General features: G+C 28.3%; 3 protein-coding genes across 5 annotated transcripts in view; 1 reads left to right on the top strand and 2 right to left on the bottom strand.

Moving 5' to 3' along the window:
• The window catches only part of LOC100165510 (polyglutamine-binding protein 1), a 5375-nt gene extending 3509 nt beyond the window's left edge, over window positions 1-1866 (top strand). Inside the window, 3 exon segments of the mRNA NM_001293455.1 lie at window positions 839-992; window positions 1279-1475; window positions 1624-1866. Of these exon segments, the coding sequence (NP_001280384.1) occupies window positions 839-992; window positions 1279-1475; window positions 1624-1765 (493 nt within the window). The 3' untranslated portion in view covers window positions 1766-1866.
• On the bottom strand, window positions 1784-4480 carry LOC100164186. Of its 3 annotated transcripts, XM_016808189.2 has the most exons (5): window positions 3800-4480; window positions 3446-3490; window positions 2937-3115; window positions 2540-2855; window positions 1784-2462 (listed from the first exon to the last, which is right to left on the bottom strand). In XM_016808189.2, the coding sequence occupies exons 3-5, from the start codon at window positions 3077-3079 to the stop codon at window positions 1953-1955; spliced, it is 969 nt and encodes a 322-aa protein (XP_016663678.1). In that variant the 5' UTR covers window positions 3080-3115; window positions 3446-3490; window positions 3800-4480; the 3' UTR covers window positions 1784-1952. The 3 variants fall into 3 exon arrangements, with proteins under 3 accessions (XP_016663678.1, XP_001947976.2, XP_016663679.1); XM_001947941.5 differs by lacking the exon at window positions 3446-3490 and having other exon boundaries at window positions 3800-4474; XM_016808190.2 differs by lacking the exons at window positions 3446-3490; window positions 3800-4480 and having other exon boundaries at window positions 2956-3074.
• Window positions 4481-7405: 2925 nt separating this feature from the next.
• On the bottom strand, window positions 7406-13673 carry LOC100167557 (ribosomal protein P2-like). Its single transcript, NM_001171963.1, is given in 5 exon segments — window positions 7406-7470; window positions 8399-8484; window positions 8556-8648; window positions 9206-9375; window positions 13518-13673. Coding segments are annotated over 3 exon segments (339 nt in total). The 5' UTR covers window position 9375; window positions 13518-13673; the 3' UTR covers window positions 7406-7470; window positions 8399-8407.
• Window positions 13674-15068: the final 1395 nt, after the last annotated feature.

Here is a 15068-nt window from a genome sequence, read left to right as displayed (position 1 = left end):
GCTCAAACAAATCAAAGATATTTTGAAAATTTTATCATGTATAGAAAATGGAAATATAAACAACCAGTGAAAATTTCATGTATCTACAGTCATTCGTTTTAAAGTTACACCAAAAACCAAAATCAATTTTCTCGAAAACAGATTTTGCGTAAAAATTCCCGTTTTTCCTTAATTTTTCTTTTGTTTTTCACGGCGCTTTTGGAAAAATTTTACTTTCGACCCCCCAAAGTACCAACTAGATTCACTTTCCTATCAGAAAAGATACTGTTGAAGAAAATCCAAGCAATAATTAAAAAAAAATAAAAAACACACATCATTGTAAAATCAATACATTCATCGTTCCACTCAGAATCTAAAAAAGGTGGTGTAGAAATAGTAATTTTACTAAAAGATAATAAAGGTAAATCTATAATACCCAGAAAAAGTTTTTTTAGGTTGGAAAAATTACAGTTTACTGTTCCGTCAGCAAGGGAAGATACTGAAAGGATTCATGCAGAGAAAGCAGCATAACACAATAATTATTAGCAGAATCTTAAATTAAAAGTTAAATATTAACTAATCAAAATCAATATTTTTTTATGTTTATAAAAAAAATAAAAAAATAAATAAAAAACACATCATTGTAAAATCAATACATTCATCATTCCACTCAGAATCTAAAATGTAATACTCTAAAAATTAAAATTAAACAACTTAATAATCGTTTATTGAGAATTTTATTAGTTTAAAAAAATAATGAATAATAATAGATTAGGTATTTATTATTGAACAATTCAATTTTTATTTTCTTGTACAATTTTGTTAAATCAATAATATTGATTAATTTGTCTATACTCAGTGGCAGATTTTATTACTGGGATGTAATAAATGATTCAGTTTGCTGGTTACCACCTAGCCACCCTCGTTCAATTGTTACTGATTCTGTTGCTCAATTTCGGTTTGAACGTCATGCTATTATGCAAAATATGGATAAAAAGACTTCAGATTCAGAGGTAATAATTGAATTATTATTTAACTATTGTAGTCTTTGATGTATTACATGAGTATATCAACATTATAAATTTGAAAATCATTTCTGAACACATTGGTTATGGTTAATTTTGTATTTTCATATACATGTAACACGTAAATACAGAATCTCTTATAAATTAAATTATCTTTTGATTTTTAAATTAAAAAAATATTAAGGATAGGTTAGTTAAACAAATAAATAAAAAACTTTTTGAGAAAACTTTTTGGAGCTTTAAGTATATATCCTTTATCTTGATATCATTATAGAGTAGTAGTGATGATAGCGAAGATGAACGGCAAAAAAGTCAAAGAAAAAAAAATCCTATGCTACCACCTGTTCAAGAAATCCGAGCCAAAGAAGTGAGATATGATCGTGAACCAAAACGTAAAGATCCTCCAAGAAGAGTAACAAAAGCCAATGATCTTGATCCTATGGATCCAGCCGCTTATTCAGATATTTCCAGGTAATATTTAACATCAATAAAATATGTCAGTTGTCAATGTGTAAAATGTTATTAGTCATTGCATTAGTTTATTATTATGAGTGTAGTTCTGATGAACTAACCTAACATGATATTATATACTTTTTATCAACTATTTATTTACTTATAGGGGTTCTTGGAGCGATGGCCTAACAGTTGAAGCTAAGTCAGGGGTGGACACTACAGCATCAGGACCACTATTTCAAATGCGACCATACCCTAGTCCAGGTGCAGTTTTGCGAGCTACATCTAGCCAAACTAAGCGTAAATAAAAAAAAAAAGAAACTGTATATTGTCTTTAATTTCTATATTTTACTAAAATTTTCAAATTCAAATTATAAAACAAGACAAATAAATGTAATAATTAATACAATCAACATAAATTGTTAATTTATGCTATATATTCTGTTCCATGAATTTGGAACTCAACAAAAGTATATTTTATTAACTTCAGTTTGTTTAAGAATTACTGCTTACTAATTGAAGAATTAAACACGGAGTCAAGTCTAAAAAAGCTGAACATATTAGGGATACAATTTTTTTATTAATGAGATCTTCAAATATATGATTATTCATTCTGTGTATAATGAATGTTGGGTGCCACTGATCATTCTCTATCAACATTTTTATTTTTACAAGTCCTTTTTCCAAGTTTTGATATGAAAAATTGTCTGTTGTATTTTTGTTTGTGACTATAACAAATATGTTAGCTTCTATTGTGCTGTAATATAAACACTGACCAACTTCAAGATCTGTCTGATAGTCTTTATAGTATTGTGACTTGAAGCAGTATTTTTCATTCACTGATTGAAAATGTTGATCCCAATACACTGGTAAAGTAGTTTTCCGAGAAAATAATATAATATTCAGTTTTTCAAATTCTCGCTTTTCTATATCTTTGATATTTTTATGAACTTTTATAGTACTTGGATGTTCAACTCGAAGTAATTCTGACTCTTTTGACAAATTCTGTAAAAAATAAAAACATAAGTAAACTTATTTCATAGAATTGCTTGTTATTAAGGCTGAATAATAAGTAAAATTACGTGTGTAAAATGACAAATTTTGATTGTACATCCTACATTTTGAAATAAATTTTCAATAATGCGTCTTACTATTGACCAGTCTAATTTGTCGAGACCACAACCAATACGTGGGATGGCTAATTTTTTAACATCATGTTGTACAATAAAATCACGTAATTTTGTAATTGCTGCAGTTATACTATTATATGATGGTTTACCGTTACTAAATTCTTTTGTAACTAAATAGTAAATAAATCGATCATTGTGTTGCAAAAATGCTACTGAACCAACATTTGGTCTTTGGTCCATTAGTTCGCCAACTCTTCCAAAATTTCTCCTAAATCATATTTAATCATTAGATAAGTCAAAACTATTAACCGCGGATGATATTTTATCTTTAAAATTATTATTCAATAACTTGAAATATATGGCGATACCAGCACTCATACGCATATCTTTGGCCACACAATGTCCTAGAGAATATTCTTCAGGCATATCAAATAAGAATATATTGACTTCTTCAATAATGTTGTGTTGGTCAATATCCGATTTGAGTTCCATGGATATGAATTTGTCGTTTTTTTTAAAGTTTTACTTCTGTAACATTATGTGACATTAATCAATATAATAATATAGAGTTTACTTATAGTGTCAGTCTGGCTCATAAACCTTGTTGTTTTGTGCATGTAAAGGTATAAATTAATTTAAGTTTTGTTCAGTGTAAATAAAAAATGTAAGGGTGATCACTGAGGGTCACTGAGTATTTGTTTGAGCCAGACCAACAGTGTCTCAGTATAATATTATGTATAAAGTATACATAGTGTATTTTAAGTACAAATTTTTTAAAACCGAACAGTTTTAATGATATCAATTTAAACTTGTATAAAAATATAAAATACTGTTTTGTTAAATACTTAATCGTAATACCTGTTTGAAGCAAAAAACTTCTAACACATGCAGGTAAGTTCCCAACTGAAAATAAATATATAACTACTAATTAGGTTAGGTTAGGTTAGGTTATTATTTTTTTTTTCTGCAAATTGAATTCATAATAATAGGTACATAATAATACAATATCTAGGGAATTTATTAATTAATAAAAATTACAATATTAATGAAATTATATAGGACATCAGACATTCTTAGATAATGTAAGGCTTTTAAAGTTGTTGGTTTAGTAATAAAATATAAATAATTATTGGTAATATCATATTCATTTAATAATTTATAATTAACTACAATAATTATTAATTAATGATTGATTAAAAAAATTATACACACCTTAGCTAATTCGAAGATCGACAATGATGATCCCGGAAACAATTATTTTACGGTCTGACAAGCAGGTAGATTGACAAATAAATAGAAACGAGAAATTATAGACGAATATTTAACAATTATAGTATGATACTTATTGATTTACTATCTAAATAGTATTTTAATTTTTTAGTAGACGAACAGTTCTACGAATCACGCAGGTGAAAACTAGCAACCGGTAAGTATGCAGGCTGTGTATCGTATTCCAGTGTAGATGCTAGACTCGAGATTATTCCATATTTAAAAATAATCAACGGTGTGGAAGTTGTTATCAATGCCACTCCAAAATACCAGCATGACAACCAGACGATTGCACCACCGTCTGACCATAGAACATCACTGCTCCAAGCTCACAGTCTTAAATCTTAATTTACTATTTACAAAATATATTATGTTTTACGACAATTATATGGGAAAGTGCGAAACGCCTTTAATTTTTCGGAGACACTATCGTCAGTGGAGATTACTTATGCTTGTGGTTGCCTATTCGTCTCCTTAATACAATATGCTATATTTTAAAGGATATTTTGTATAGGCAACCACTAGTGAAATTGATGGCCATGACACCAACCATTCAAGTTTTCTGTAATCGTAATGTTGTATTAATATAGTATTAACTATTTAGAACACTTATTTAGATACAAGTGTAGAACCTATTTATCTATTCTGTTGTACAACTAACGGCTACCATTGATATAAATACTTAATATAATCAATCCTACTACTAAAGATACATAAATAATTATTATAATTTATAAAAATGTATTCATTTATTCGTGTTACAACCATAGATATTAATTACCTAGTATCTTTAATTATCATATTTCAGTAGTCCTTAGGTATATCTTAGTTCGTGGGTATTACCAGCAAACCCAGGCCATCTATTTATATATAATATAAACTAGCTGTTAACTGATCCCGTGCACAACCAATAATTATTATTATAATGGCTTTAAAACCCATGTCAACCATTTATAAACAATATTTTCTATCGGAAATTTCAAAATCCCCGGTTGAGCACCACCCGGGCATGGTCATCTCTTTTTTAAATTAGCCAATCTAAATTCAGAGGTCTAATCTATTTCTGTATTAAATGAACTCGTTCACTTCGTTGCCAGGCATTAATATATACCTATTTAATAATTAATATTTCACGCTAATAATCTGCAGCATTGCCACGATCAGTGGCGTAGTTACTGGTGGTGGGGGTGGGTAAGGGGTTTCAACCCCCCCCCCCCAAATAAAAATCTTTTTTATATTGGTATTTGGTTTTGGGAAAATTGTTGTGATAAGAGACTTTCGGCAAACTGCCGACGGTACGAATAATAAATTATATAGCACAACAAGTCGACAAAATTATCGTCGATAACAATTTTATCATAGGTAGGCCTCGATAACTATTACTGAAATAATAACCAATTATAAAATCGACAAAAACAGCGATAACGACGTCGAGTGGATTTTATTTTATGAATTATTATAACAGTCTAATTTAAAACTATTGCAACTATTTATAACTAATACCAATTTGAAACAAAATAAAAATGACGTTTAGCTTAACTAATAACTTGTAATTTGTATCATAAATATATTTTAACCCCCCCCCCCCCCCCCCAGAAAAAAATCGTATCTACGCCGCTGGCCACGATTAAAGATTAATTTAGAATGAGTTTCAGCATTTTTCTATTAGGTACAAAGAATTAACACTTATTTTCACCAAATAAATGTAGACACAACGCCAACGTCAAACATTTTAATGAAAGAATAGAAACACGTGATGTGAATATATTAAATAAGTACCAAAACGATGACATTACTACTATTACTATAAATGTATTTACCTACCTCGGCTAATCTTCCAGCTCGAACAAAAAAAATTCCTTTAAATAACAATAACACATTTAAGATTTTGATTATGATATATTACATATATTCAATAGTAAAATTATATTGTAAATAAGTTATAAGGGCAACTGAACGTATACCTAACTGGAATTATTATTATTTTTTTAATAACTTACCATTTATTGTAAATTTAATATTTATTATGTATGTCAGTAACAAATTTTAATTTGTATCTCTAATGTTTTTGATTATATTATATATTATTGTTAAAAAAAATATCTTAACATTTTTAATTTCAAATAGAATTATAGTCCGGGACACGAAAAGTGGTGGTGCTAAAATCACACCCCACTTTTCGTGTCCCCGACTATAGTTCTAAAATTATTATTCATAATGTTCGTTAATAATTTCAACTTCATTGGAAATCACTATTCATTATAGATAGTGAACAGATAGTCTATACGTATCCGATAGTTAGTCTATTAGTTTCCGAAAGGAAGTCTGTTGGTAATCAAATGATAGTTAATGGGTAAACTATTGGCATTTGGTTGGACATAAATAAGAGAAAAAAAGGATTTCCCATGTATATCCCTGGACGCGGACATTAGGGTATCCAATTTGACGTCCCACAGACTACTTTACTAAATTGCCCACAATCCTATAAGGACATACAGTGGCAGTCTGATGTTTGACTTTGCACTGTTAGTATACTGAAATATGTCAATCGTAATAATAATTAATATCTATTAGAAAACAGTTATGATTACCTACATGATCAGCATTTTTACTCTGTTATGTTTTATTTGATGAGTGAATTGACCTATTACCAAATTCAGTAGTAAAAATATCTAGCACGGCTTACCTATATGCAACATTGTTTTTAGATTTTAATTATTAAAGCAAATCATGAGCTAAAAAAATGTACAATTCAATTTTCACTGGCTTAAAATTCAATATGATTCAAATTTAGATTATGTATCAACTATCAGTAGTTGCATATACCTGTTTTTTACCAGGGATTCCGCGACGATTATTTAAGGGTTCAACAAAACTTGAGTGCTATTAAATTTTTTAAATATCCTAAGATCTAGATATATTCACACTTTGAATGTTTTTAATTGTATTTTGACTCATTCACCTCTCATAATGAAATAGTCGGTGTTAAAATTTGATTAATATAATTAACACTTGAACTAAAGATAAAGTTAAAGGTCAAAAGATTTTTTACCACGCAATTGAAATCCTGAAATGAGGTTCACAGCTAATGTAGACAAAGATTAAATGCGGCAACAGAGTTGAAGCCAAACTTGACATGAGAACTGAACTTTCATCCAATAAAAGCCTTATAGGTATATAAGTAATAATAAAATGCAATATAATTCATATCATTAAATTAAAATTTACAAGTTCTGTCTTATTTTGGTAATATTTTTTTTTTAATTAAATGAATATTATTGTTATTTTTGTTGCAAATAATCTTTATAATGATTTATATCTTTAATCTTTTTAATGATGCATCAAAAAACTATTGAAACAAAGTAGAGGTGGGTTCCGTAGTCTAAATCTAAAAAAGGCTCCACTGATTAAAAGATTAAGAATCACTGGCATATAATATTAATATGGAAAAAAAATGTATGGATATGACCAATAACTTAAAAGGATAACATGGGAGAAGATTTAAATATTAAGATTAAGTATTAACAAATAAAATAAAAAATTCAAATATACAATTACAATAATTGATTTATTTAACCATCATTTTCTGAAGTACAAAAAATAACCAGGATAATCTGCAAAATAAAAATGTAATATTAATCTAGGTCAGTATTTAATACAAAGCATTTTAGATAGCACACTGGAGAACATTTTTTAAACTTAATACAATTAGTACACTATTGATAACAGTTTATCAACAATATAAGATAATGTTAAAATATAATGACAAAATATTTTATGGTATAAAAATTGCTATTGCTTAAAACATTTTCTTAAATTTTTTTTAAATCAATATCCCGCTGGAGCCTGCATGATTTATTTTTCATATAAGCTTAACACAAAAGTTAAATATTTTACTTCAAAAAGTATTTAAAAATTGCATTTCCGATTATACATTGAAATCTTATTAATCATAGTCGGAAACCTAAAAATTGCGGATGGCCGTTGTTGTACCTAACCCAGTAGACAGTGGTTCTCATTTTACTGCAACCACCTGCTCTACCGTGAACAATACAAATACCACACACTGACACAGACATAAAATATCAAATTTTGTCTCGTGTTAGCACTCCACATATTTGATAGTTTATATAACTTTGTATAGTGGCGGTAGAGGTGAGGGGGGGGGGCAATGGTTTAATGACCACTATCACAAAAAATTTGTTACAATCGTTGCGGTCATGCGTCGCTTTTTGTGTCACCCACTTTAGTTATAAGTTCACACTAATTTACCACAGAAGTAACAAACTTTGCTGTATATTTGTTTCTTACTAAGATAAGCTTACGGCATAAATCATATGTATTTAAAAATATTTATTATTACACCATGTAACCACATATTAATAATCACATACATTAACCAATACAGTAATATATACCAAATGTATATTTTTTTAGCGACCCTAAGGAAAATTAATGTTTTTAATCAATTTCCAACCAGAACCTAAATTACCTTAGTTTATAACCAAGTTAGTAAAAATTATATACCGATTTCACACTTACAAAATAATCTTAGTTGAATAGTCCGAAGCCCATATCATCATCAGATTCATTATCGGATTCTTCTTTCTTTTCCTCTTTCTTGGGAGCTATATGAATAAAATTAAGATAGGTGAATTATAGTATGATTAAAACGACTAATAAAAATATATAAACTAACCTTTTTCTTCAGCTGCTGCTGGTGCTGCTGCTCCAGCTCCAGCGGACGCTGCTACAGCGGCACCAGTTGGCACACTGGCCAATTTAGACCGGCCTATAAATAGTTAATTAAATATAAATTAAAAAACTAAAAAAAAAAATAAATAAAAAAAATATATTAAAAAAATAAATTAAATATAAATATAAATTAAAAAACAAATTATTATTGAATAATATATATTGAAATTTTAAACAAATGTTTTAGGAGGAAAATAATTATTGAAGATAATTTCAAATGAAAATTTAAAAAATGTCACCACTTTCTATTTATTTTATAAAAATAAGAAAACTTTAAATAATTCAAATTGAATTAAACAGAATATATAGTTTACAATAAATAGGTATTGCATAGAAATTAATAGTAATCACATGAATTAAAATCAATAAGTGTTATTAAGCTGTCTTACAGAAGTTTACAAGAGATATATTTAAAGTAGAACTAAATCAAAACTATCTACTATCTATATATGTTATACAACATTACGGTTGATCTCTGGCTTTTAGGTCTGGAGAAAAAAACAGCAAGTTTTATTAGTTAGTTCCTAACATTGGATATGTTAATAATTTATTTATTTTCATAAAATTATTTATTGACATATCAGTAATATTTACCACTTTCAATAACTTCATCAACATTTTTGCCTTTCAGTTCTTTGATAACGAGACTAACTTTTGAAGAATCAGATTCAATACCGACAGAACTTAGGATCTTTTCGATTTCATCACTGGATGGTTCTTTTCCACTCAAGGAAGCTAACAGGTATGCAGCCACGTAACGCATTCTAAAATATAATAAAAATAAATAGTAACTAAGAACAATATTTGCATTTAATAATTAAATTTATTTGCTTTCGAATAATATTTATCAATATGTATCAGCTGATTTATTCGTCATTAGCAGAATCATATTCAATTCAAGTTAAACGAGGAGCCTATTAAAATATTAAACACTTATTATTTTTTTATAATGTAATAATAATATGTTAAAATATACATTTTTAATGTACAGATGGGCTTGAAGGCTTGTTGCTATAAAACAATGTCCCCGGACATCCGTTTAATATATTTTTGCAGTAAGTTACCAATTTCTGATTGGAGATATTTATATGAAAATATTCAATCAGATAAATCTGCCAAACATGAAGGATGACAATAATTAACAAATCAAATAGATTTTAATTAGTATTATCTATACCTAAATCAAGAGTAAGTAGGTAATAATATTCTTCATTAACTTGAATTAAAGATTAGTAGTCAATATCTCCATATATATAAAATTATAAGGTGACTGACTGATCACAGCCCAATCACCAAACCATTAGACTTTTTATAAAAAAAATAAATAGAAATGTTGAGTTACACCAAATAATTTATAATATTGTATAAGGTAGTAAAACAAATTAATTAATATTCATATATATATAAACTATTTTTATTAAATAATATTTTCATAGGGTTTTAATGTCTTATTAGTGTAAGGAAAATAAAAAAACAATCATTTAATTGAACTGTCAGATAACACATTAGCATCAGGTTTCAGACCCGAAAGATGGTATTAAAATATTGTGAATCATCATAAAAATATTGACTATACTCCATGCCATGAGAGAAGTAACCAGCTACGTCCATGTAGACTAACGGCAGCGACTGTTCCGAAGTCTCGTTTCCCCCACTTTACAACATGATACTTAATAGTAGTATTACTATATAACGTTGCTGACCGTTGACAGTCGTCGTCGTACAACGTCGACATGTCAAATAGGTAGGGGATGCACGGATTTGACCGCCATTGGTCTGAACTATGTCGAGACACGGGTTACTTCTCTCGTGATTATGGAGTATAGGCATTTGATTAAACTATAATATTGGTACTATACCATTTGAATCTTGATTTCAGTTAACACATTAGCATCAGGTTTCAGACCCGAAAGATGGTATTAAAATATTGTGAATCATCATAAAAAAATATTAACTAAGTATTTGATTAAACTATAATTGGTAAATACACCAATTTATTGATTTCAGTTCACACATTAGCATCAGGTTTCAGACCCGAAAGATGGTATTAAAATATTGTGAATCATCATAAAAAAGGTGGATATGTGGATGTCGCTCTGCTGTACAGTAGGTTACAAGTGGGTCACTTTATAATGGATAGTATTAAATTTGAATTCAATGATATAATATCACTGTATACGAAAAACAATTCTGAGTGAAGACGGTATGTCAGTCTAGGTACGTATAAGATTATCATATTATATACTTATCTATGGTAGAAAAAAAAAAATAACCAATAATAGGTATCTTTAATAAATTCCAAAGTAATCATATCACAATATCCATATGGTACTTATAACGCGTTATACATCAACAACAAATTGTTGTTCTATCATAGACATATAATAGTATACTTTAGAAGTTCCAAGTACCCACAAATAATATTATACAATCATTACAATCACAACAAAATAAATAAAATATTTACTCCAGGTTTTTTAATATGTAATTTCGTCCGAATTTGAGCTTTAAATTACTATAAAAATAAACTGTGCTTATGTATTTTTTAGATTTTTTGGTAACAAAATTAAATACTTACGGGGAATTTTATTTTAAATTTTCAATCCTTAGATATAAAAGTTGAACATTTTATAAATTTTTAATTACGAAATAATTATTCAATTTTAAATTTGATAAATTTTGTCAAAATTCGATCTTTAAATGCTTATAAAAAATAATTGTGCCTATATATTTTTAATATTTTTCAACTGCTATTGTAACAATGAATCAGGAGCCTTGTATTAATTTTTTACATTTTTTGGCCCGAAAGATAAAACTTTATTGATATTTATAGAAAAAAAAACTAAAAAATTTGAAAACTGACCATGTCCGTAAACAGCTCAAAAAGAGTCAAATTATTTTCAAAATTTTATCGTATATAGAAAATACTAATATAAACATTCAGTGAAATTTTCAAGTATCTACAATCATTCGTATTTTAATTACAACAAAATAAGGAAATCATTACATGAGAAATAGAGTGAATATCAAATGTAAGAATATGAATTTCAAACGCTCATAAAAATTTAATTTGAGTTTCTTATAGACATTTTATATTTGATAAATTTATGAGGAATCTTACATTACATTTTCAAGTTTTGGATTTAAAAAGAAATTTTTTTTATGAATTTTTAACTCAAAATAATTTGGAAATTTTCGTCATTTTTACGTATTTTATCAATATTTGTACTTTAAATGCTTATAAAAAAAAATTGTGACTGGATTTTTAATATTTTTCATCTGTCTTTGAAACAATATATTAGGAGCCTTCTATTAAATTTTCAAGCTTTTGTAACCAACAAAATATAAAGTTTTATTGATATTTAAAGAATAAAAAACTAAAAAAATTGGAAACTGAAAATGTTCCTAAACAGCTCAAAATAAGTTAAAATATTTTAAAAAATGCATGGTGTACAGAAAATGTTGACATAAACATTCAGTCAAAATTTCAAGTATCTACAGTCATTTTTTTTAGAGTTCCGCCGAAAACCAAAATCGATTTTCTCGAAAACAGATTTTGCGTAAAAACTTCCATTTTTCCTTAATTTTTCTTTTGTTTTTCACAGCGCTTTTGAAAACTACTGGAAAATTTAATTTTTTTGAACCCCCCAAAGTACTAACTAGATTCACTTTCCTGTCAGAAAAGATACTGTTGAAGAAAATCCAAGCACTTTTAATGTCCTAAAAGGTGATGACAGAAACAAAAAAAAATACACATCATTGTAAAATCAATACATTCATCGTTTCACTCAGAATCTAAAATATTAACTAAATAGGTATCTGATTAAACTATAATTGGTACATATACCAATTTATTGATTTCAGCAAACACATTAGCATCAGGTTTCAGACCCGAAAGATGGTTATTAAAAAATAATCTCATCATTTAATAGTATTAAAAACCAAGCATAATTATTTCGTATTTGCAGTACTTACTTTATAAATAAGATAATTAATTTCTACAGGCTTATATTGCATTTTTTTTCCGTAAATAGTGTCATCAGAGTACAATATTTATCATCAAATACTTTCAGTCGAAAGATGGTGATATATGATCATCACAGACATGTTTATTGTTTATATATTATGCTTAATTAAGGTTTGAATGACAACAGCAAAATGTATAGTATACGCATGGGATGTCTCGTTTGATGTTATGATTGAATAGGTAGAGTTTAATTCCAAAAAGTAAGGAGTTATTTAATAATTTAAGATTAATATACTATTAATATTGAAAAATGTAACATAGAAAAAGGTGCCTTCCAAAACGCATAGTGGTATCTACAATTAAAATCTAAATAATTTGTTTTTAACAACAAAACTCAAAAGTAAAATGACAAAATAACATTGAAATCAAAATCTAACTTAAGAACTAACATTTCACAATTTGAATGGACATGTACCGACGATCGTATTAGACATGTCAAGTGTTAAATAGCACAATCTAGAAGTTCTTTAACTCAAATGCAACAGGATAATTTGCCATGTCAATGATATTGTGTGTTTTTTCACACGGATTTTAGCGAGCTAGTTTCTATAGTAGACTACGTCCTACGGCCATCATGGTGAAAGGTATAATATAATTGAAAAAACGAATTATCTTGACACTAAAGTACACGACAATCAGATATTCTGACTTGTACGCCGTTTTAACTTTCAACTTCTATGTAGGCAAGACTATCAAATAAAAACCGCATTCTGACAAAACTTAACTCACATACTACAAACCAGGGTATAAGGTGATCATTCACACGTGGTATTCGGGTTCGTCAGATTCGACAGACTTCACAGGTGCGAGAGTCAGACGGTAAGTCTAGAACGACACGATGACAATGGGCAGTAAAACGTAATTCAAAAACATACTTACTTAAGTCTGTTGGACACGAAACGTGAGCTGGCCGCTGGCAAAACGTGGAGAATAAGGTGTCGGAGTGTAGACAGAGAATGCACTACGAAATTATTTGAAATTAAGAGCAGATTTATGGGGGTCGTCCTCCGACAAACAAAAATATGATAACATAATGTAACCTCAAATATTCTCCAATACCAACATAATATATATTAAATTTATATTAGGGAAATGTTGTACCAAATATACTACCGTATAAAATATATTAGAACAGTGCACAATTAAAAATAAATCAAACAATGTATTCTTGTATTATAGGACTACTATACAGTCTATAAGATATTTACTATATTTGTTTCTAATTTATATTACACTTATAACGTCAGTAGATATTACGTATAATAATATATTATATTATCAGACATATATTATGTGATTTGAAATATAGTAATATAGTAAGTTTTAGGATCTGTAGAATTATAAAAAAATATGTCTGAGGGGGGGGCCTGGGCCCCTAGGCCCCCACCTGGATCCGTCCCTGAATGAAGACTCGAAGAGTAAAATACAAAGTCTAGAGCACGATGTAGATAATATGGCATAGGCGTGCGCACGGGTGCAGCGAATGCTGCTTTCGCTGCACCTGACAATTTATTTTGGATTTAGTGGGCTCTGTTAGATATTAATTTGAAAGATATATACATAGAATGAATAATTTTAAACATATTGTGTTTATTATTAAATTAAAATATAATTAATGTTCAATGTTATTTAAATGAAAAATGATAATACTATTTTATCAATACACCAAGAAGATACACCAATAGGTACCTACAAACTCAGGATCTGTACACAAATGTCTCGATTGGTGAAAACAGTATTAGACATTTTTACATTGTCTTATAATATTTGTGGAAATTCCAGTGACTATAGTTGTAGCTGTGAACGTAGTTTTTCAAAACTCAGCATTTTAAAAAAATTTTAGAAACACTATGTTACAAGAAAGATTGGATGCGCTTCTTTTTTTGTTTGTCGAACAAGAACTTTTAATTGGTATTGACTTTAATGATGTAATTTATGAGTTTAAACATTTGATACCAGCCTACCTAGTAATCGCAGACTTATATTTTAAGTCCATTTATTTATTTTTATTTTACGTACCTTACTCTTAAGAGTTCCAGTATTATGACTAATGTATAAATGCCTATTATTAATTAGGTACTATGTATGCTTAGTTATAAGCAAGGCCGAATTCAGATCAGAAGGGCCAGGGGCGCAATTCTAAAATAATACAAGAACAATTTTATTTTAAAATAATATTATCATTTTATGATGTCGGGCCAGTCGTATTATTGGCTATCACGTTATTACCTTTCTTCAAGTACAACAAATTATAATTGTCTACTTTAGCAAAGATATTATAAGGTACCATTGTAAGTACACTCAGGGGCGCCATTTGGGGGGTGGCAGGGTGTGCACTCGCACACCCTGTAATTTTGTTGTCCACAATTGGCCTAGGCCTAATTAATACTATGGCCAGATGGCCTTCAGTTTGCCAATCTTTAATTGTGC

Source organism: Acyrthosiphon pisum, chromosome A2, assembly GCF_005508785.2.
Source record: "Acyrthosiphon pisum isolate AL4f chromosome A2, pea_aphid_22Mar2018_4r6ur, whole genome shotgun sequence".
NCBI lineage: Eukaryota > Metazoa > Arthropoda > Insecta > Hemiptera > Aphididae > Acyrthosiphon > Acyrthosiphon pisum.
This window is presented reverse-complemented; position numbering and strand designations above follow the sequence as displayed.